The sequence below is a fragment of the Mytilus californianus genome, unplaced genomic scaffold (genome assembly GCF_021869535.1).
Source record: "Mytilus californianus isolate M0D057914Y unplaced genomic scaffold, xbMytCali1.0.p SCAF_8, whole genome shotgun sequence".
Classification (NCBI taxonomy): Eukaryota; Metazoa; Mollusca; class Bivalvia; order Mytilida; family Mytilidae; genus Mytilus; species Mytilus californianus.
In genome coordinates this window covers 90,617,112-90,642,668 of record NW_026262734.1, presented here as the reverse complement: position 1 = coordinate 90,642,668, position 25,557 = coordinate 90,617,112, and the positions used below count along the sequence as shown (strand labels likewise).

At 33.2% G+C, this 25,557-nt stretch overlaps 1 protein-coding gene and 1 long non-coding RNA gene across 2 annotated transcripts; one reads left to right on the top strand and one right to left on the bottom strand.

The window, feature by feature from the left end:
• Positions 1 to 6,348: 6,348 nt before the first annotated feature.
• Positions 6,349 to 12,883, top strand: LOC127711715 (uncharacterized). The gene is made up of 3 exons (XR_007986862.1): positions 6,349 to 6,388; positions 9,795 to 9,956; positions 12,578 to 12,883. It is a non-coding gene; the product is annotated as an uncharacterized LOC127711715 (long non-coding RNA).
• Positions 12,884 to 17,287: 4,404 nt separating this feature from the next.
• On the bottom strand, positions 17,288 to 19,445 carry LOC127712896 (toll-like receptor 4). Its single transcript, XM_052219495.1, has one exon. The coding sequence runs from the start codon at positions 19,443 to 19,445 to the stop codon at positions 17,340 to 17,342; it is 2,106 nt and encodes a 701-aa protein (XP_052075455.1). The 3' UTR covers positions 17,288 to 17,339.
• Positions 19,446 to 25,557: the final 6,112 nt, after the last annotated feature.

Sequence of the window (25,557 nt, the reverse complement as noted above, 5' to 3'; positions counted from 1 at the left end):
TTGTCTGGTCAAGTGTCTGTTATTATCATTAACCATATTATCACGGTATCTGACGTTTCAAAATAATATTTGTAAGTATTAAAACATCATATTTGAAGCATATTACTAGGGTGACCTTCAAGAATATGAATGTTTGGTTGGTTGATTGATTAGTTTTTAACACCACTTTCAGCATTACTGTGCTATTTCTTGGCGGTCAGTTTTTATTGGTGGAGGGAGGCGGAGTTTTCGGAGAGAACTGACGACCTTCGTAATGAAAATCGACAATCCTAGGCAATTAAGATTGCAGCTCAAATAGTTTTTATGACGGCCAATGTGTTTTAGAACGCAACTGCCTAGTGCAAGATTCGCACACACAACCTCAGAGAGGAATATTTTAGTGTTAGATACAAGATTTGTTTTTTTACAGTAATAGGGTGCAAACATATGAAAAAATAAGGGCAAAAATTAAAGAATTGTCAAAACATATAACTGATAACAGAAAAGAACAATGTTCAGAATACAGTTATCAATTAATTACAGAAAAGCCATTATTTTTAAAGATAAAGAATAATGAGCGAAAAGATAAGAATACAGAAATGAAGGACCCCTATCAATGCCCTATTTCACACCACTTGTTGCGGAGTTTAAACAGTATTTTAATTAAATTAATTGAATTGCATTGTTCAACAGGCAAAGCCTATGTAAGCCCCCTCCATAAAACAAGGTACAATATATTACATTCAAACAAAACAACACATACACAAACATAATGACAACTACTTGTTATTGAAATTTCTTAACATGCTGATACGAAGGTTTTCGATTCAAATGACCTTTTTGTTAAGTAAAGTTTTATTTGATTATTTCTCCTATTTGCCTTTGAAAACATTTTTTTAACTATTTTATGACGAATACCAAAATTCTCGGGAAAGAAATAAACGTTTTAAATCCAACGTCGAATCCGCTCAAATAGTTTGTATGACGGCCAATGTGTTTTAGAACTATATACAAATAAATTACGAATAGTACAAATACGTATACGAAAACAATACTTTATAAATCCAATAAAAAGGCTTCCGAGCATATACATATATATATATATAGTATTAATGATACAATATTTTTTAAGATATATTACACTGAAAATAAATGAAGAACTAAATATCCTCCATATAAGATGGTGTTAAAATATGTAAATAAAAACAGCAACATCGTGGCCTGAAATAGAATGCAGAAAAGACAAATACAACAATAAAACATCACACAGAAAACCAAAAATTGGGAAGCACGAGCCGAACAAGAATCGAGGATGAACTCAAGTGCTCCGAAAGGGAAGGCAGTTCCTGTTTCAATTGTGGAACCCGTCTTATTGCTCTAGCAAGTAACAATTCGGTGACAGTCGCATTTCGTAATGCAACAATCAAGGAAAAGATGATCCGTGATCATCTGTTACACAGACTAATATCCATAGCGGTCATTCAAATCATGATAGCGCCCGTAAAACTGTACAATATAAAGATATATTAGATATAAAAAGAATGTCCAAAACATTTACTAGAAATATATTTGAGATGTGATCTTTTGAAAATGTATTATACACATGCATATATACACGTCGTTTTATTAGAAACAATGAAAATAGGCTAGAAACTTTTGTTTAAAAAACTGATGTTTCATATGGTCTCCAAATTCTCAAAAATTCAAAAGAAGTCTCGTTCTCATATTGTCTAAAGACAATTGATCATCACTATTGTTTTGTGACATATCAAATACAGAGACATCACTCCATATTAACCGTAAATCTGTTGGAGTGTCTTCGATGCAAATATCCAGTGCAACAATTATAACTTTCAGGAGAGAACGACACGATTTATCTTCCTTTGCTTGATCTATTTCTTAAGCGGCAAATGGTTTAGACATGAAATCAGAAGTCACAACAAATATGATATGACGGCTGCTAGATATCGTATGAGCAATTTGTTCATAGATTGACTTTCCACCAACAAAATTTCTATTTTGTAAAGCGGTGATACAACAGCTTTTGAATCGTATAGAATTGAGTTTCAAATATCTTAATCCAGGTCCAAAAACTGGGTGTCCGTACAAATCAATACTCAAGTTTCGTAATTTTATAGCCGGGTAAAATGGCGTTCCGACTATATGGGAATTAAGAAGGAATATTTCGCTCCTTAAACTTTTATTTTAGCAGTCCGGCAAGACCAAACAACAAACTCCAAACCAAATGTCAAGTAACATACAAACAATAACAATATATATAAGCACAACCAATTAAAGGATTAAGAAGATTAACATATGCCAAATAGAAATAACAATAGATTAGAAGAGTAATTAATGTCCGACACGTATAAGTAAATTATTGTCTAAACTGTTACAGAGAATAAATAATTAAATGAATAGAGTAAATAAATTAAAGTCCTTTGTCCAAAATTATGACACATAATCCGTGTGAAACACTTATGCCTAAATTTACGACAAAGTTCAGAATAATAAAATAAATGCAAAACAAGAATATACATTAAAACAATTGAATTCATAAATGTTGTTTAAAAACTAATTTCATTGCACAGTCCAAATTGTCCGGTCATATATTCCCGCGGCCCTTGAAGACACGACCCGGGTTTTACTGTTCATCTAAAATTATTCCGAAAGTTTCTTCTGTGGTTGTGGCGTCCTCTGTAACGATAGTTTTGGTTTGAAAAGTTTTCTTCTCTTGTATTTTTCCTAAAATTGTCCAATCTCGAAATTCACTCGGTCGTGCCTGAGTCTTACGTTATCTATGAATTCCTTGTTATATTCTAAGGTTGGAAAGAAGTCCATCAGTTCTATGGTATTAAGTTCCGCACAAGAAAAACATTGACATAGCTTTCTGTTCTTTGAATTTTTTCATTCTTTCTGCGTCACGACGTAACTTGGATTTCGATTTAACCTTAACAACTTTCACGTCCGGTTGTCTGTGAAAATTACACATTCTGGCGTAATGTCCCAAACTTCTACACTTATAGCAAAATGACGTTTTTGCTATACATTGTCAAAAATGAAATTGATTGTTCACAGTCTTTCCACAAAACTTACATAGGTGGTTGTCCATATGTTGAAAATTTCTTGTCTGAAAGGTAGTTCCATGATCAGACATCTGGTATCTCCAGTCTCGGCCAAAATTTCTGGTTCTCGGCGTATCCATTTTTCTGTTTGCTGGGGGATCAGCTTCACAGGTAGAACAAGGTATCCGATAGATGCGATGCCCGGATGTCCTAACACCAGATATAGCCAGGTAAAATGGCGTTCCGGCTAAATGGAAATCAAAAAGGAATATTTCGCTCCTTAAACTTTTATTTTAGCAGTCCGGCAAGACCGAACAACAAACTCCAAACTAAATGTAAAATAACATACAAACAATAACAATATATATAAGCACAACCAATTAAAGGATTAAGAAGATTAACATATGCCAAGTAGAAATAACAATAGATTAGAAGAGTAATTAATGTCCGACACGTATAAGTAAATTATTGTCTAAACTGTTACAGAGAATAAATAATTAAATGAATAGAGTAAATGAATTTAAGTCCTTTGTCCAAAATTATGACACATAATCCGTGTGAAACACTTATGCCTAAATTTACGACAAAGTTCAGAATAATAAAATAAATGCAAAACAAGAATATACACTAAAACAATTGAATTCATAAAATGTTGTTTAAAAACTAATTTCATTGCACAGTCCAAATTGTCCGGTCATAATTTTATGATCCGTTGAAATACCTCATCTGGATAAAACAGATACCCTCTTTTATCTGATGAATCCATATTTAAACTAAAATCAAGGTTGATAATATTTCGTATATTTGTCAATATAAATAAACCATCGGTCGATATATTTAGTGCGTTTCCGGCTAACGTTACATTTTCCAGACTATTCAAGCCATTAAAGCCTTTAGGTTGCACGGTGTGTACTTTACTGTTGTCAAGCTCAAGTTTTTTCAAATGCCCGTATCTCGCAATGATTTATTCAAAATAACACACAGGTTGTTTTCACTCAGATCCAAGGATTCAATGTCTATTGGTAAATCTTGCGGAATACCTGTTAAATTTTGAGTGTGAAGTTCCAGTGGGAAGAATAAATGCAGCCAGCAATAAACTTGAAAATTTCATATTTCCCTGTAAGGAAAAGATAAATAGCATTAATTTTTTGAGTTATGAAAATATTTTAAATTGAAAAACAAAATTTTAAGTTTATGATATAGTTTCTTAAAAAATCAAATTCCAATAAACTGTAGTATTTGACATCTTTTAAATTTTGACACTGCTATATCACGTACCGTACGTATCATTGCCATCGTCTTCGTAGACTTCAGACGAATGACAAAGAGCAAGGAATCGCTCCTGCTTATATACCACAATGGTAGCCGTATCATTCTTGAAGGAGGGGTGTTCTTCCAAAGTGCCTCATTACTCGTATTAGAGTTTCCACTGGAACACCCCTTCACATTTGACCTGACCCAAGGTTAACCTACCAAATATCTTATTCTTTTCTATGTTTTATTAAAGTATATACAAATACATGAAATAAGGCTTCTGCCGAACTGTAACTAAGGTAAAATATCGAACCTAAGATACAATATCATCACATTACCAATATATCGACGTTCATGTACATGTATACATCAATTCAAACTACATACATGTACGCTTACGTCTCAAAGCCGTTATACGTGACTGAGTAGGTTGATATGTACCGATTATCAGGTTGTCTGATATCGTAAAATATCAGATGAGAGTCACAATATGAAGCTTTTTGTCGAGTGAGCGCAGCGAACGAGTTCAAAAAGGCTTCATATTGTGTCGAACAGCTGATATTCTACATTATCAATATGCAGACAACCAGATAATCGATTTATCGGGTTGTATTTGCGTAATTTGCATGATAGAAACAAGTGTTTTCTTTGTTTTACCAGCAAACCGGAAGACGTCTTTATAAGTTCGGGTCAAACTTATTAACGTCGGTTCATACATTATGACGTTTTTGATATGTCCGGGTCGAAGTTATTAAGGCCGGGTCAACGTATTTGACGTCACAAATCCGTGATATGCAATTTTATTAAGAGCAGAACAGAGTGATATAGAAAGTGGGACGACCGATAAAGGCGAAGGGAAGGACAATACACACGGATTATGTTGACGGCATTTTTAAGTTAAAATTTGGAATGAAAACAAAATCCAATTGATGTGCCTAGTAACACAAAAAATCCTACTATCTGTGACAGAAAAATGGTTTATAAGTACCAATTATCAGGTTGTCTGCATATTGATATTGTAAAATATCAGCTGCGAGTCACAATATGAAGATTTTTGTCGAGTGAGCGCAGCGAACGAGTTCAAAAAGGCTTCATATTGTGTCGAGCAACTTGATAAGTTTTTTTACATGTTTTGTTTTTTGAAAAACTTTGTGTGTAAAAACAGTCATATAAACCAACTATGAAAATGAACTAATTTGCATCTTAAAGACAACACTGGCATACATGTAGCTACAATAAACCCTATAACATTTTGATGTTGGATCAGAAAGTTCTTCTCATTATTTTCTTATAAATTCAAAACTTTGAATTTCCCAAAATTAATTTATGAAAATGGCCCTGGTGTAAAGTAAATTCAAGGGAATGTGACCCTACCACTTTAAACATGATTTCAAAATTTAATGTTCAGAAATAGAAAGTTTGCATCCATGGAAACAATATCACAGAAATGGTAGAGAAATAGGTAAACTAAAATAAAATACATAATCTTGAATTTGATTCATTCTTCCGAGAAAACACTAAATGTTTGCTGGAATCAATGTTTATCCACATTTACACAGTGAATTTTAACATTGTACTAATAAATAAATAAATAGCTCAAATAGATTATAAGCCTAACATGATTTAATGCATTAAAGTCCTCTTTTAATTAAACCTATGTTATGTAGTGCGGTTGAATCCGGTTCAACATCGGGCTATTTCAGGTTATCAGGGTGTAAGGTCGGACCTGTAACATTGTTTTTTGTTTATAGTTGTAATAATTGTTAGATGATAAATTAGATGTACAGTTTGAAAGGACTTGTCTTATTTACTCCCCGTCAAAGGCAAGATTATATAACCTAACTGAAACGTCTGTTCTTATTTTCAATGGGATTCTGTTATTTCTTTTAAAAACCATCAACTAGTAAGGTTTCTCCAATTTTGAAATTCGACATTTTTTAGAAATGATCAATTTCCCGAAAATGTGAAAATCGTTTATTTTTGGAAAAAGAGGGAATTCCCCTTTTACACCGTCCAATCAAAATTGTCTCGTTTACATTCACAACAGTAAATGACTTGAGTTGACGACATTAATTGGTGCGTCTGGACAGGTAAAGTAACACGATTACCATGTTATGCAAGCATAGATAACATGTACGAAAAAATATATTTATTTCAAAACAAAAAGTCTAGTTGAAAAAACAAAGAAAGCTACGACTGGATCCGTTCGTGTTCTGAAGAAATGCGTATGCGGATGAAAAATGGTCAGAAATTAAAAACTAAAGACAAACACCCCCATAAAATAAGAAAATAAATAAACAAACAAACAAACAAACAAACAAACAAACACAAAATGTTATTGTTAATTGTGCCCATTATTGTATTCAAACTTAAGAGTCCCCTGTCCTCGGTTTTAGAACCGTTTTTAAAAAGGATTCAAGTTTACTTGTATAGTGTCTGGATCATAAGGACTTGACTTCAGGTCCGATATATAGCCCGTTAATCGTCTCCGTGCATTAAAAAAAAACGTATGCCCCTACTATTCACTGGATCCAACTGGATATTTCTTTTTAAATGCACGTAGACGATTAACGGGCTATATATCTGACCTGTAGTCAAGTCCCTATGGTCTGGATGTATCAAGTTGGCGTAATGATACATATGCGATTTAGACTATATCAATTAACTCTATAAACTGTGTATTTAAAAAAAAAATCAAAATAACTTCATCTCCCAATGTAAAAGAAATGTTTCCCAATGTAAAAGAAACGAATGTCTTCTTCTAATTTTTTGGCAACTTTTTGCACAATCTCCCTTCTAAAAGTTTTTTTTTTTTTAATTTTCTTTTTGTCCCGGTTGGATGTGCGTGTGGAAAATAATCACATAATTCATTTAATCAACTTTTCCTAAGTACTGTTCTCAACCCAGATACCAGACAGAAATATTGCACCTATTTAGTTTGAAGTTAGGCAAGTGCTATTCCAAAGTTTTAACCTACTTGTATGGCATTGTTTGAGAAATTTGTTTTACCATGCATTGCTTCAATCTTTCGGAATTCGTTTTTTTTTTCAGGAAAAAAAAAGAAAAAAAACACCAATTGGTGTATAAATCAACTCCTACAATGTACTACATCCTTGAATTTTCACACAATAATAACACATACATTGCAGTTATGCACCTTCTATATTTAAATTGTTTGACGATTTTTACCCTATTTTCAAGACCTTTAATCAGCAATTTTTTTAAAAGATAATAACCATTTTTTTATCCCAGATCTTTTGGAACTTCACAAACTTATTGAGGCTGTGCACCTTTCATTATCGAGTTGTTTAAAGATTTTTTTCCATTTCTCCATTTTATATTTTAATATCTATTTAATCTTTGGTAAAGACAATTCTCCACTGTTTAAAAAAATGTTCTGCAGAACCCGACCATTTGAATCTTTGATCCATTTTTCTATTCATAAATTATGTTAATTTATTCTAAATTTTTCTTAATAAAAACTTTGAACAAAACAGGTAATTTTCATTTGCGTATCAACGATTTTGAAAGGGGGCAAAATAGGCAACGTTAGGAGTTGGGCATTTTAAAAATCTATGCATTTAGCATATATGTAGCTTCATAAGCCCCCCCTTTAAATCCACCGCTGATTCTATTCTGAAATATTTATTCCCCATGTCATTGTTTACTGCTGTAGCTACTGAAACATCTGTATATATCTGTTTAATAGTTTATTATGGTTTTTATATTTAATTGTTAATGTTTAAATTTTAATATGATAGATCTCTTATTGATTAAGATATTTTTTGTGAGCAATATTTTAATTTGCAATGTACATTGTATCTATATCAAACCCAATTCCCATAGCACATGTTTTCCCCGTGGAATAAAGGGAACCACGTCTATTTGTATACCTTGATGCATAATCTTGGCTTGCGGATATATTTATTTAATTTTATCTATATCAATTATACCTATAAATTGTGTATTTATAAAAATAATCAAAATAAACTTAAATTCCCTTTGTTAAAAGAAATGAATATCGTCTTCAATTATTTTGCACTTTTTAGATAATCTACCTTCTTAAAGTACTTCTATGTATTTGTTTAGGCCGGGTTGGACGAAGTCCCAATCCGACATAAAATATTGTGATGACAGGTGGGCGTACGGGCGTGCGGGGGAAAAGTAAGTAACTAATTTGTGTAATCGAATCCTCCCACAGTTCTCAACCCAGATACCAGACACTTCACAGAAAATTGCACATATTTTGACGTTATACAAAGCTATTATAGAATTGGGAACTTAAGATAAATGTCGCGTAGGGAAGCGGAAGTCCGAACGCATCTACGTTGGCCATTTCAGTATATTTTGTCATTCGGAATATCTCCGATTTTCCTTTTTTTTTTGGATCGCCTGCATTAACCAGATATGTCATTTGTAACGTCAATGAGACTACTAATTTTGACCACTAAAATTTGACCTTTACTCTTACAAAAACGGATGTTTTTTTTTCTTAGATAAATGTTAGACGAAGGGTAGGACTGAATATAAAAGTAAGAAAATATGATATGATTGCGAATGAGACAACTATCCACCAGAGACTATATGACATATGAAGTACATATATTTAAATGTTAAATGTTAATGTTGTATGCAACAACCGAAGGAAGTCCTGGTATTGTGGTTAGTTTACAGTCATTTCTAGGCTTCGGTCAAGATATTGAGCATATCTACATGTATATTTGACCTTCGACGTTTGTGGAAGTGCATGTTAATGTACATGTATATGAATGAATCTGCGCTGGTTGTTTATATAATGCTTATGCACAGCAATACCGCTATACACTCTTAATTGATACAGAATAAAATATGTCAACATTATTATTTTTAAAACAATTTCATGATACTCAGTAGTTAGTTACCCCATAAGTATCTTCAAACTGTACCGGATTACTTACAAACCTTTGATAAGGGGGGAATAATTGAGTCAAATACAAGGTTTTGAAATACAAATCGCAATTCAGGCCTTTCCAGTCATACGAGGTTGCAAACAAAAGGGTCGAGGTCGTTTTTAGTAGTACAGGTAATAACACTTCTGTTCCGAGATAGTTCGTTTTCCGTGTTCGATTTCATTTTACATACAAACGACACGTGATGACGTCAGAAATCTATGCAATGTTGAAATCGATACAACGTCGCTAACTGATTTATGACATCATCTAAAGGTAGGTTTTTATGAGGATAAGCGGGTAAGCATACTAGCACAATTTGAAAGAAAGTTTGCCGCGTAAATCTATTTAAATTGTTCCTTTCAGGCTTTTGCTTAATTCCCTGTATGTGAAATACGAATGCTATCAATGATCATGATGTCAATTATGTCACTTTTCAAACTCCACATTGAAACAACAACTATCTCGGAACTCTTCTATACACTGTACTATAATACACCAGAAACCACATTGAACATAGCTATATGTAAAGACTAACAGTCTAACACATCTTTTGTCTTACTTACAGCGTCTTCAGATCTTCATTTTAATCACAACAATGGAGAAAGCAAGTGTTACAGCGAAACATGTCAATTTTGTTGGCAGGCCTATGAAAGGTATTGGAGTAGGAGAAGTGCCGGGGATTGGTAATAAATCGAAAGTCAGCTTTAGTAGAAGGGGAATAACTGAAGTAAGTATAGATAAGTTTTGTATCTAATGACTAAGCTGCTTTGTAGCAACTAAGTTCTGCCTTCTGAAATTTTCTCTCTATTGGCATAACTGGTACGCATTAATAATAAAAATACTGTAGAGTCATTTATTTTCGTGCGTACCAATTTTCGTGGATTGAGGAAAACTAACAGGTTCGTGGATGTTTAATTTCGTAGTTTTGGCAAAGTCTGTAATTCGTTGAACACTTAAATTTGTGGTTCCCCTGTACCCACGAAATCCACAAATATTGGTATAATGCAACGAATATTAATGAATCCACAGTCATGTGAAAAGGGAGAAGATACACTACACTACACTACACTATACTTCTACACCATTATACAGAAGTTTTCGTTTTAAAGGTGGTACATAACACTACAGGGAGAAATCTGTAAAAATCAGCTGAACGTTTTATTGTTAAGGGCATACGATACAGTTACAGGGGAGGTAATGACGTTGCTAACATAAAATGTTATTTTAGCGACGTCAAACTGTGACATATCGGGAAAAGATGTATTTTTCGACTGATTTTTATCATTCAAACTGATTTAACTTGAAAACGAGTTCATGGACCCCTCTTTTTTAAAATGACATTCGGTTTGATTACGTATGAAGGTTATTTGTACCAATTTTCATGAAAAAGTCAATAATGCAATTTTTTTAAATTTGATAAATATACAGCAAAAAATGACGTTTTTATCTACATTCATGAACATTTGATAAATTTGAGTTATTTCTAAACAAAATATTTCATAAATTTATAGAATACTTATATAAAACAGAAATTACAAATAATTTAACAAAAAACAGCTTGTGTTTATCTTTTAAAACAAAAAAGTTATGCATTTCTGTCGGAAGGAAAAATGCGTCCACAAATCCGAATTTTGAGCAAATATCTGAAATTTCGAACTCATTTTACTCAAAAAGTAGCACATGAAGGTATATTTTTTATTACATATTTGATTTAATCAGGTAAAAAAAAGCCAATTTGCAAATTTTCATCAAATTTTCATTATGGGATCAAAACTATATCGTATGCCCTTAAGGAAATATTAAGCTTCTCAATGATCAAAATAAGTGTTTGTCAAACTGCTATATATCCAATGACATTTTTCCGATAAAGTGTGTGGTTCAAGATTTTTGATTTTTTTTTTATTTTTGTCAAAGGTTCAAAGTAAATATTTTGTCAAAATTTTATAAAAAATAAACGAGCCAAATTAATTTTACTCACGGTGTTTGGTACCACCTTAATCAAATGGTTGAATGAAAAAAATGATAGCAATTTCATTTGCTGCAACTCATATAAAGCCTTGTTATACAATTACACGGTAAGTATGCTAGATGGGTACCCCCATAGTCTTTCTTTTCTATTATATACACTTGCGTCCGGCTACATTTCATTTAAAAGAGAAAAAAATGTCGTTACCTAGAAAATATAGTTTCTCGCTGCATTGAAGACCCATTGGTGGCCTTCGGCTGTTGTCTGCTCTATGGTTGGGTTGTTGTCTCTTTGACTCATTCCCCTTTTCCATTCTCAATTTTATTTGCTTTAGATAAATAAAAAAAACTGATACGGAAATATCCCATAGGGAACTGGCTTAAGGTAAATCTAATTCCCTTAAAACGTTTCTAGATTTGGTTTTTTCAGTTAAACGCAGGAAACTATAAAATTTACGACACAAGAATTTAGTTACCCATTGTTATTTTCATTTTATTGGACAGTGACGTTCCTTTGGTCCTTTAACACGATTTTTATATATCCCTACTCGTTTGTTATGCCCGTGTCTGAAGTGACGGCTTACATTTAAATGAAAGTAATCTATGTATATCTGGTAATTAATAAAGTCGTGGATTTCGTTACCACAAATTACGTAAAAATTTTTCTTAATTCTTTATAGATACAAAAGTTTCGACCTGTAAAAACCTTATTACAGACGGGAACACCAGATTTGTACACCACTGTTGTATATAGAGCCCGTAATTTTAGATACGATTCATTTAAACTCATTGATTCTTTGAATGAATTATTCTGAAAGGTTACCAATTTAATACTGTACTAAGATCCTTGAATATTTTCTCTATCATGTAAAAAACAACTTGGTTTTTAATAAAGTAAAACATAGCTAAATATGTATTGCTATACTGGTATGAACACGTTGCTCCACAAAATGAAGTCTAGAAGAAAAAAATCTATATCTTTATACTAAGGACGAGCCATAAGAAACAGCACAACGAATGAAGAAAGTGGTAAAATTCTGCATTATGATTCAATTGGTACAACTTGATTCATGCACTACCATAAAGTAATTAGCTCTGAATCGTAAAAATGTGCAACAATAGATTCGCATTCGTGCCATTCAAGCATTATCTTGTTCAGTTTATTTGTAAAATTGTCGCAAATTGATATATTAAATTACACAGTAGTAAATTATTAAGCCAGAGTCTGACGAAGCCGCATTTAATTCAGCGAGTAACAATATTTTGTCAGGTGTCACTAAATTAAGTTTTGGAAAGATTTTCTTAATTTTCTTTCATTGTGTGTTAGAGTCTACAACGGCCGAGGACTGTTTCATAAAATTGCATGTTTTTCTTTAAATTTAGGCACAACAGCTCTTTGGTCAATGTTTAATACGTGATATGAACAGGGTAAGGTGTAAACATTTTCTTGAGACATTTGGATTAAACCAGAAGCAACAGACTGATGCATTCAATGCTTTCAAAGACTGGGTCGACCAACATCTGTAGAAAAGAAAAGTATACAGCTATCACGAACTATATTTAAGTTTAGATTAATATATAATCAATTAAACATTGATCAATAAATCAACGAATGTTATACTGTACATGTCCAAATCAGGAACCAATTCAAGGTCCTCCATGAAATTTGTGTTCTTAGAAATAAAAGATTATGACAGACCTATTGTATGTTCCATATGATTGATGTATATTGGCTTCTAAAATAACATTACTACAATATTAAATACAAGGAGATGTGGTATGATTGCCGATGAGACATTCATCCACCAAAACTCAAATGAAGTGGATGTAACCAATTATAGGCAACCATACGGCCTTCAACAATGAGAAATCCCATACCGTATAATCGTCTATAAATGGCCCCGACATGAAAAATATGAAACAATTCAATTGAGAAAACCAACGGCCTTATTTACAACAAAACAATTTACGAAAAACAAATATGACAGACATGAACAAACATCAAGCACCTGACTTGGGACAGGCATATACAGAATGTGGCGGAGTTAATAGAAATAAGAAGATGTGGTATGAGTGCTGTTTGTGAGGGTCAACCCTACCCTAACAGCTTTCTTCACTTTATTTTCAAATCTCTTGTACAATTTTATTATTTTTTACAATACGTCATCTGACGATATTTTATAGGCTTTTGTCTCTCCTTGGTTTGGTTGAAAAAGCGAGACTAGGCGAAATGTACTAGGCGGGGGCGGCGGCGGTGGCGTCAAAGATGTATTAGTTTGTTATTAGGTCTGTTTAAAGTCAATAATATTTGGTATACAGATGTATTCGTTAATTTTATCCCTCGCTAACGCCCGAGAAAAAATTATAATATTACGGCCCAGGCCATGTGAAAATTTCCAACAAATCTATGGCTTGCAGGAATTATTTCTTAAATGAAGGCTTTCGACAGGAAAACAAATGTATGATTGATTGATTACTCGATTGATTGATTGGTGTTTAATGCTACTTTAAGCACTATTGTGTTATTTCGTGGCGGTCAGTTTTAATTGGTGGAGGAAGCTGGAGTGCCCGGAGAGAGACGCATAACGATCCTAGTCAATTAAAATTGGAGTCGAGCATACTTGCAACGTGTGGGATTCGAACTCATAACCTCAGTGTTGACAGGCTAGAGATACAGTAGTGCGACTACTTCGACCACTCGACCACCGAGGCCCTACAAATGTATGAAGTTTCATTGTTATGTGTAGTTTCCCAGTCTGATCAAGAAATATTTAGATGCGCCTTTCCACAATCAATACCACTTCATTGACTCTCGAGGCCATTATATTGGAAAATCCAAAACCTGATACAAACGTCGAAGAGCTAATAGCACTAAAACAAAGAATACATAAACTATAGCCACATCCGCACAAGAAATCAAAGCTTTGCACGAGGGAGATATGTTCCTTTAAAAAATATACGTATTTTCATGCTGGTAACAAAGTACTAGCACTGAGCTGTCAATACTTCTGAGACTAACAGTCCACTATCCTAGGTATCGACCCAGGTGTTGTAATGATAATTATCACATGCATCAAATTAGCTACAATGTATGACTGGGTACGACATAATGATTTCTTAAGCTTTTCTCTTGCTTTTAGTCACTACAAGAAATTATTTTTATGATATTGTTTATTCATTATCGTTTTGTTTGTGCTTATACACACACTGAGCTGCTTTTTAGTGTGTGAGTCTACTATGGTGAGTTACAGATCGAGTTTACGTTTTGTTCCGCTCCAAGTGATTTTTGCCAAAATTACGGGTTTTGGACTTTGAAAATATCGTTTGGTTCTGCTCCGCTAATTTTTGTCGAAAAAAATGGACTTTTGACTTTTGTGAAAATAACAGTTATACGGACTTTTTTTCTAAACACCTTCACATATTGAGCTGATTTTTAGTAGGTGAGTCTACAAAGCTGAGTTACCGATCGTGTTTACATTTGGTTCTGCTATGAAAATAACAGTTATATGGACTCTTTTTTCTTTTAAACGCCTTCACATATTGAGCTGATTTAAGTATGTGAGTCTACTTTGATTAGTTACAGTTCGACTTAACGTTTTGTTCCGCTTCAATTGATTTTTGCCAAAATTACGGGTTTTGGACTTTGAAAATATCGTATATTCACATATTGATATGATCTTTAGTATGTGAGTCTACTATGGTGAGTTACAGATTGAGTTTACGTTTGGTTCTGCTCCGCTAGTTTACGTTTAGTTCTGCTCCGCTAGTTTACGTTTAGTTCTGCTCCGCTGATTTGAGCCGAAATTACTGGCTTTAGAATCTTGAAAATTTCCTGAAAATAACCATTATATAGACTTTCATTCTAAAATATCCCCTTTTAAATATGGCTTCAGGCATTTGCTGCGAGCGGGTATATTTGTGTCGATCCGACATATGCAGCTAGTATATTGTATACCGTTACGAAATAGTGTTATGGATCCATACGAACAAAGTATTTATCTGACACACATTTATACACTCCCCACAGGACGGTACAATTACGATATGCACACCCATAACCATTGGATTATTCATACATAAGAAACTAAGATTAGGTCCTTTTGGTCATATACCTCACGTTTAGAGTTTTTTTACATTCCTGGCTTTCACTTTTCGGTGGTATGATTGTCCCTGGTTAAAGTTATTACAAACATGCACTACGGTCGCACCGAATTAATAAAGAAATGTTCATGCAATGTTAAATGTAGCTAGGTCTGAATTGTATTGACCGTGGCACATAAACACAAACAACTTTAATTGACAAAGAGAGAGACACACACAAACATTGTAGATGCCATTATATTTATAAAACCCTTTTCTATATTAATTTGCAAAATTAAAATAAGAATATAAAATCACGCCATCTATTCATCATTGTACGTTGACACTTATCATTTTGTAAATAATATACTATAACAATGGAAATACATATATTAACATATAAAAGAGAGACGAAAGGTATCAAAGGGACATTCAAACTTAAGTCGAAAATAAACTGACAACGCCATGGCTAAAATAGAAAAAGACGAACAGACAAACAACAGTACACAAAACACAACATATAAAAACAAAAGATTGAGAAATACGAACCACACCAAAAACTGGAAGTGATCTCAGGTAAATCTGTTTTAAATTCAGATAATGAGTCGTATGTTCAAAATATGTTTACTCAACATTATTTTTTCTCTCTCTAAAAAGTATTTTATCTTGATTTACAAGTGTGGACACAGATCAGTGTGGAAAGTATGTTTGGATGTTTGACAGTGTTTTCAGTTCTCTGTTTTTCCCCATAGGTTCTATTTTACACTGTGTTGCACAGTGACAGCCAACCTGTACCAAACACTAAAGATTAGTAGTGTCGTTTATTTAATATTTAGTTTTAATGTTCAAGACTTTCATGGAGATGACACTAATTTAGATCAGTGCCGACCGTTCATAGATTTTATTTAGCTACATTTGACACTGCTTTTAATATCTAATCTACATCTTGGTGAACGTATGAGTGCTTCATGTATATAATATGTACATTCCTGTAAATAAATTTTGTGCATGTGCAACATTCCGGTGGAGGATTTCTTTTCAACATTTTAACTTTGGAATTACTTTTTTGTGAATACATTATCATTTTAAAAACTGGTCCGTTAAGGGAACATAGCTAGCTGTGTGTGCTCCAACGCTGGAGGGATTTACGTAAAGAAGAAGAAGATTGCATGGATTACCAAATGATTCTGATAAAATATGTTCCACAACTTTGATTTTGGATAGCAGCAAAAACTCAAAATTAAAAGAGGAACACATTAGGTGCATTTCTGCATGAATTTATTTTATTATGCGAGATGGTATCTGAGAACCTGCATGCATGTACTATTTGTATGGTTCTATTTATGTTCCTTTGTGGTGGTCATTTCTTACTTGGTTTTGTCTACAAAAACTGTAAATAGTTAAGCATCTTCCCAGTATCGTTAGTAAAAGATTTCGTTTAAATGTCGAAATTGTTTCTTAGAAGATAAATAATGCTTTTGAGTAATGAAAATTTACCAGAAATAGCAGATAACAATACAGATGCTCATAACTCCTACAAAAGTAAACTGATAAAAAATTATTGTTGTTATGAACGTCTACATAATATGTTCTAATTATCTACAAAGTTTCCCGAAATTCTGTTGTATGGTTTCAGAGAAGTTGCAATGAAAAGAACTGGACCTATGAACAAACGGACTGACGGGTCAAAAACGTTATACTTATTTGCTTTGTTGTGTGGGGTATAATAACTTGAATATTGATTTACTAACACTTGGTTGATAGCTAGATAATTGTACATGATGGTTGCATTTTCATTATGACTAGTAACAACAATCTTAAGTTATCAGCCTTTGAACTCAATTATAAAAAGTTGCTGCAGCTCTTTATCGGAAGAGTTCTCATAGGGTATTAGTTATCCTCCTTTTGTTTTTCAGCTCCTGGTTTAGCTGTCATACGATAAAAGAATTAAATTCTAACACTTTTATTTTATTATATAAAATAACAAACGAAAAGTAAAAAAAATAGTTAACATTGCTCATTCTATCCTTTTATAGCAAATACGAAGATTTTCATCAGAGGTGTCTCAAAAATTCAGCAGAAGTCTGGTTTTCAGATTGTCTAAAGCCAAACTAACTTCATTCGAATGTCGAGGCCATTCAATAACAACAACATCACTCCATAGTGCCTGTAATTCTCGTGGTATGTCTTCAATGTTTATGTCTAAGGCAATAACAATTATATTCTGTAGCGAACGTGATGACCTGGCTTCTTTTGTCCGGTCTATTTCATACGCTGCACAAGGTTTAGACATATAATCGGAGGTCACGACGAAAATGATTTGGCGACTTCTGTTTATAGCAATACCTATTTGTTCAAACGTCGATCTGCCACTTATGAAATTCTTGTCTTCTACACATACTCGGAAACCCCATTTTGTTTCCAGTTGCTCTATTAAAGTCTCAAGAACCCATGTATATCCATCGTATCCATAAGAAATGAATACGTCATAATCATAATTCAACTTCAAGCTGTTCTCCACAATTCCTCGAAACTTCCGGTAGCAGAAAAATATGATTCTCCATCGGAAGTTGTATATTACTATAGTAGGAAGAAGAACCATAAAGAAAGATACTAAAAGTATGACACCAACTTGTAACCAAACGAAAGCATCGCAATTACCGAAAATTGCATGGTAATTCATTAAAACCGTGTCAGTGTTACTGAAGGATCCATTGCTCAATCGACAATAGTACGTCGTATTGTCCAAATGTACCATGGTACTATTCAACCATCGAACAAATTCTCTGTGTTCACACGAACAAGAGAAATCATTTTTCCGTATCTTGAGTGAAAAATATCCAAGTTTTACTTGTTGGGCATCAAGCCATGAAGTAAACTCTGGGAAGAGAGTAAATATTCGGTTCCCTTTCAGATCTAGCGATTTTAGTCTTGGCAGATCTGTAATAGCAGTAGGAATATGACTCAGACGATTTTCTGAAAGTCGTAGGTGAGTTAGAAGGTCCAAATGCCTTATGAATGATGATGGAAAAGTAAACATATAGTTCGAGTGTAAATCTAAACGCTCTAAATTTGGAGTATTTGTAAATATATTAATGTTCTCATCTATAGTACGATAGAAATGTGCATCCCTTATGTACAGTTCCTTAAGCACTGGGAAGAAAGGCAGGTTTTTCTTCTTAAAGTAAAGCTCACAGTCAATTCCTGAGATGTCTAAAAATTCCAACTGTATCTCTTGATTGTACAAATAAATATCAGGAAAGCATTTGATATCATAATAAGACATGTCTAAGTATCGTAAACTAGTTATATTATTCATAATAAGTAACTTTGGAAGCGGAGGCGCTCCTAAAACATGGGTTATACGCAGTACTTCTAGTTTAGATGGAATAGTTACATTGACGGAAGTTTCACCTTCACAATAATCTTGCTTCCTTTTCTTTTTGATGTGCGGATGATATGGCTCTACACTGGTTGTTGCTGGCATGTAAACTGCATCCAAATATGTTAACGCCAAGTATGAAAAATCGAAAACTCGAAGACGTGAAAGTCTAAAGGCAGTAAATGGAAGGTCGTTTTTGATAGAAAAAAAACCGAAACGATTGCCTGATAAATCGATATATTCAAGGCATTCGAGATTTTCTGAACCAAACAATGACTGAGGAAGAATATCAACAATGTTGTTATCAGCTAAAATAAGAATTTGAACGCACATTGTGTTCAAATGTTTCATCATTTCCTTTGTCAGGATGATGGTATGAGGCAAAAGTAGTCTGTTTGTTCTTGGATTTAGCATGTGTGATAGATTAACCACTTGCATTGTCCTCATTCTTAGTGGATACAACAGTTCCAACCCTTTCGGTAGAGTAACACAAGTCCAAGACATGTCAAGAATAGAAAGCGAGTTAAACGGTCGCAATGCGTTAACTGCGATTTGAGAAGTATTGATAGAAATACATTTCGACAAATGTATTTCTGACAAAGCATCTGGAAAATTTTTAAATGTGTCATTTCTTAAATTTTGAAGATGACAGCTCTGGAACTTGATATACTTCAATGGTAAATTCTTGAATTCAGGTTCAAAAACGGGATATCCATACAAATCTATAGTCAAGTTTTGAAGCTTTTTCAAGTGTTGAAATGCCGCTCCTGGATACAACAAATGTCCCATTTTATCAGCCGATTCCATATTTGAACTAAAGTCGAGGTCAATAATGTTTGGTATGTTACGTAAAATAAATAACCCATCATTGGTTGATATATTGAGCGAATTATTAGCTAATGATAGGTTTTCAAGCTTCCACAAACCTTTAAATGTTTCTGACTCCACGCTTTCAATGTTGCATGTATCTAATTTTAAGTTGCTATAACGGCTGAAGGATTCATTCGAAATTTCAACAAAGTTGTTTTCACCAAGATCCAAAATATCAATGTCTTCCGACAGATTTTGAGGAATTTCCCTTAAATGAAGTTTACGACAATCAGCTATTTTGAAACTGCCGTCAATGATTTTACAGCGGTGACAATATACAACGTGAACACTTGTGGTAAATAATACCAGCATCAACATATTCATTGTTTCTGTAAGAGAAAAAGAAAATTACACATGCTGGTAACAAGATCCTTAAAGGGGCATTAGCTACGAGATATGAAAAAAAAATAGAATATGATTTAGTTTGGTTTCAATCATCAATGAAAGTGAAATAATGAAATACTAATTCGCTTTTACATGTAGCACCCAATTTTGTTCAATTTTGTCAAAAATAAGCAAAGAAACTTGCAAGTGAATAATTCGATCTCATTGAATCCGTATTCATGTGACCTTCAATTTAAGCCATCAGCTAGAGATTGGTTACGCATGTTTTAGTCGTGTGCAGTCATTAAAAGGAAAAGAATGTCAACATTGAAAGTGAAACAAAGGTGAGCCATTTCGTTGACTTGTTCTATCCAGAAAAAAATATTCCTTTACAAGTTAAAACGATAATTAACTGATTTTGTTAACCTATAACATGAAATCAAACAGACATAGAACAATCCAATTGCACGAGGTTGATATCTATTTATATTTATGTTTATGTTTATATCGGGTTATGTGGCCGTCGGCAGTCTTCGGAGGTCATCTCGATAGTTAATTAGATGGCGTCTAGACTAAAATACACACGAAATTCTGATAAATATTATCGAGTACATGCATTGTTAACTGTGTATTTCAGACTTCTTGTAATTTGGATATACGTTTTAGTATGTTATAAATTGAATATGAGAATTTGAGTCAAATCGGTGAACATGATTTTGACAGCTAATGCCTCTTTAATAATTATATGAAACTGGCTAAGTTTTGCAATTTTTTTCTCTAAGTAAACAGCTTATTGTGATTCGACAAAATAACGTTTGACACACTTATCTATATTTGTGTTTGCCAGGTTGGGTGCTTTATTAAAGGTTTCTTTGCCTATTGTTACAGTAATGATCTTATTATCATCTTTAGCCATAGATGTTCACAACCTGTTAATTAAGGGATTCAACTTCAAGCTTATGAATATTTAAACCTTATATTTGTGGCATACATGTGAGAAATTTGAATACCCTTCCGGAGTTCAACCTCGATTTAAGTGGGAGCTCGTGTTAGTCAACTGTTAATATGATAATTGTAAAGTTTTGTTTCTCTTTTCGGTTTTTGCTACGATGATGTCGGTTTCTTTTCAACTTATTATTTTTGATTGCACATTTGGTATTCTTTCCACGTTGTGGTAACTAACTGTACATGATGATATAATTTTTGTGTCTCTCTTTGAAGATAATATAATAATATTTGCATAGGAATATAATACATGTGGAGTATAAGTTAAGGAGACAATTCAAGTCCTAAACCTCGAATGACTTCTAGAAGGCATTGGTTATGGTGGTGTTTTGCTGGTTTCTTTCTTATTAAAAAATTGAAAACAACACGTTAAATAATTTCATGCGTCCGAAGCGCTTTTCTCGATATACCTTCATCAGGAACGCTCAAAGCCAAACATTTGAAATCCGAAGGATGTATAAATACCGAAACAGTTGAAGAGCTATATGACAAAAACACCTAAAACAAATAGCCAAATTCATCTAAGGTCAACTTTGCTTGAGGGAGTTGAAACCTTAGTTTCTTTATAATTTCAAAATTTATCAACGGACTATTTAGAAGGGTTTGTTATAAATCATGTCAGTACCAAAGTACTGACTACTGAGCTGATGATACCCTCGGGGACTGATAGTCCACCAGCAGAGGTATCGACCTAGTGATGTAAAAAATTGAAAACAACACGTTAAATAATTTCACGCGTCCGAAGCGCTTTTCTGGATTTACCTTCAGCAGGAACGCCCAAAGCCAAACATTTGAAATCCGAGGGATGTATAAGTACCGAAACAGTTGAAGAACTATATAACAAAAACTCGATTGAATATTTCCTTTAAATGTACATGCATCATTGAAGAAGATTCAAAAAACTAGTAAATGTCAGTGATTGTTGTTTCAGACAAGATAGTAAAACCAAGAAAAAACATTTAAAGCACCGCTTCCTTGACGTATAAACGTTTCCCAATATGTCTTTGTATTGTGACGGGATTGCTTCCCTTAGTATATGTTTAAGATACTTAGCCAGCCGTAAGCTGTTGACCTAGGGAAGTACTACTTTAGCTCAGTCGATTAACTCGCTGCCTTGTAACACAGAGCTCCCGGTTTACGAATGTCCCGCACAAGCATTGCAATTTTTCAAGTTTAAAATGGAGATAACTCTCGAACAGTAAATGAATCACTACCAAAATTCGAGCTTGTCTGCGTGTTGTTGGTCTTGGTATTGTGTATGAGTTTCATAAAATTTGGATCAAGCAACCTTAAGTTAGAGTGCTGAAACGAAAAAATAAGCAATTTTCCAAGTTATATAGGGCATAACTCTAGAACGGTAAGTAAGTCAGTCACTGCCCAAATTCGAACAAATTCTGTCAGCAAGTTTGTTTCTTAACTTTGTGAATGTATTTCTTAAAATTTGGACGAGGTAAACTTAAGTTAGGGTGCATAAACGAAGACGGGACGAACGAAAGGACAGACAAGAGTATGACTTAATGCCCCCATTGCCTACGGCGGGGTCATAACAATTTTCATGAACTTAAAACAGTGCCATGGCAGACTAAGCATGTCCTCCTATGATATACGAGGTTAAACTGTCTCAATAGGTAAATGTACAACAAACAGAAAGAAGACATTTCTGGTAGATAAAAGTATTACATTCATGAGGTATATTCATCATGCACAAAGACTTCAAGATATATGTAGATAAAAGTCAGAAATATCCCAAACACAAAAAATTGCAGTTTTACAAAATTTTACAAAGGTATAATAGACTACCTAACGCAATAGACGTGTTTTTATCCTGAACGTTCGTGAATATGTGTTTACTAAAAGAAATATGTAGTGGTCAAACTGTCCCAAGACTTATAGTCTAGTTTCGATAATAAACATAAATGTTATTATATCATTAAAGGGTGCCAGTTTTACTACACCAGATGTGCATGTATACAGTTAATGTTTCTTCAGTGATACTCGAATCCAAGATAATTTGAAAATAGCCTAATAAAAATGCGAGGAGCTAATAAAACCAAAAGAAAAGCAGGAATGAGAGCTATGTACGAGGGATGTACCTTCCTTTTAAAAATCCATTAAAACACAAATCAACAAATTGAACGTCACCCTGAACAAACTGAGCATCACTAAACAGTTTGAAGTTGTGTTAATCCGCGGAAGTATAAATCTTATCTAAAGATGTAATATTTTTTTAAAGCGACAAAAGAGTCATGATTTTTAACGAGTCTTTGTTAAAGTTAACTTAAAAAAATCTTGTTTATCGTAAATATGATCTGTAAAATTACTTCAGTTCTAAAGAAATAACTTAACGAATTTACACAAAAGAAAAGCCGGATATTAATAGAAAGTAATGTAAATGTTCACATACACCACCAACAAGGAAGACAGGTAAAGCTGTAAAACTAATTTGTACTTCAGCTAGAACGCTTCCTGCTGTCTTCTTCTACTTTTATTTAAAATATAGTAACAAAGGGATCATGTCGTGGAATGTCAATTTCGTGTCACGCCTCAATCTACTAAATATAGTAACAAAGGCATAATTTCGTGCTATATCAATTTCATGTCACGCCACTACTTTTCACAATCTGAGGTTCGTTTGGGGAAGTAAAATAATTTTTTATTTTTGTGTTAACTTTTTTATAAATATTATTGCAGCAAAGGAGAAGATCCGGTAAGGACTAATTTTGGCCTAAAATTTGAATTATAACGAAAGATTTTTGACATTTTTTAAACGCTTAAATGTCTACTTCAGTCAATTCAATTAATTTATATACAAGAATTAACTGATTTGGTCTTTAAAGTGTCTTTGATACACTGAAGTTGTCTGTATGCTTGTTGATGGGTAGATCTTGTTTTAGACTGGCTTTTTATGAGTATATCTTGCGATGGTATTGCAATTTCATTGTCTATGACTTTGCGGAACATTTGGAGTCTGGTTTTTAACCTGCGTTCTTGAAATGTTTGCCAGTTTAGATTTTGTATCATTTCAGATAAACTGTTGGTATTGTGATAGCTGTTGCAAGTAAAGTATATCGTGCAGCTCTTCTATGCTATGTTCCAGTCTGTATATATTTTCTGAAGTGTGTGGATCCCATACTGTGCAGCAATGTTCTAATTTTGGTGTTACTATAGTTTGATAAGCTCTTTCCTCTACTAATATTGTGTTAATTTTTAGATTTCGTCTGATGAATGATACAGATTGATTTGCTTTTGCTGCTGATTTTTATTTTCGCGAATACTGAATAATATACATTAACTCGACTCTGAATTTAAAAACCTCTAAAATATAATGGTATATGATATCGTCCGAAACAGGTTCGCCTATCATCGATAAAGGTGAAATACGTAGTTTCAGAATTTTGCACAAAGAAATAAGACTGTCTAAATGTGTACAAACCCGACGTCAAATGCTGATACTGTTCTACTTCAATGGCTGTAGCAGAACAGATTAGATGACAGCAAATAACAATCTAGAAACAAATTAATTGCAATGGTCAATGGAAGGTCAATGGAAGACTTTCCCGCGCAAAACGTCAACTATATATAATGGTTTTGAATTAAGTTATTTTGTCTGAAAAATGATTTATTTCTCGCAAACAACACTAAATACTAAACATTAACTCGACTCTGGATCTAAAAACCCCTAAAATATAAAGGCCGGTATATGGAATCGTCCGAAACAAGTTCTCCTAACATCGATAAAGGTGAAATACCTAGATTCAGAATTTTGCACAAAGAAATGAGATCAGAGATAAAGCCCTATGTAAAGTGGAAACCAAAAAAAAAAAACATCTGAATTTAATCATGGTTATTAAAGATCATTAAAGTTGCTTGCATAAGATCCTTGAAGTTGAAACTACGAACGATTATGTGTATAAAAAGCTTTAAACCATATCATACACATTAGACACTAATGATTTCCAAATAGGCATAGCAACTACATAATATTTATAGAAATATATATTGTGGTTTCTTCCAATACTGTAACGTAAAGGTCAAAGACACAAACCATTTCACAACAACAAAAAAGATTATTTCACGCTTTAAATATTGATTGAAAATATATTTAAAGGTCCCAACTAGATAATAGGTGAATGTTTGTGCACATTCAACACTGCGATGCTAAATACGAGTACAATTGTAATTGTAGATCATTGATAAGAGAGGAACTTTAGGGAAAGACCAAATAGGTTTAATTATAGAACTACGGCATGCCAAACGTTTCAATCATTCCGTTCAGTGTAAATGATTCAATATACACGCAATGTTCGTTGTAAAAAAAATATTGACAGTCACGCTAAAAGGAATAAAAAATACATTTAAAACAGTAGAGTTATTTGCGAAAACATTAACAAACACATCTAATCAGCTGTACTCGTGATTAATAACTTTAACAGCAGTTTTTAAAAGCTTGTAGATTGAGGACTAGGATACCCTAAGAAAATTTTTTTGGTAAATAAGTTTCATTAAGAAAAGCATACGAAATAACAATTATACTGAACAAACTATTTAAAAAAAATAATCAGCATTTCTCAACAACAAAAACAGGGAAACCGATTAATCAAACGAATGTTATAAATGTTAAGTTTGTACAGGCATGTTCCATGGGAATTGCATGGGTAATATTTTTGAGATAGTTCTGACATTTTCCACTTGAATACCCGAC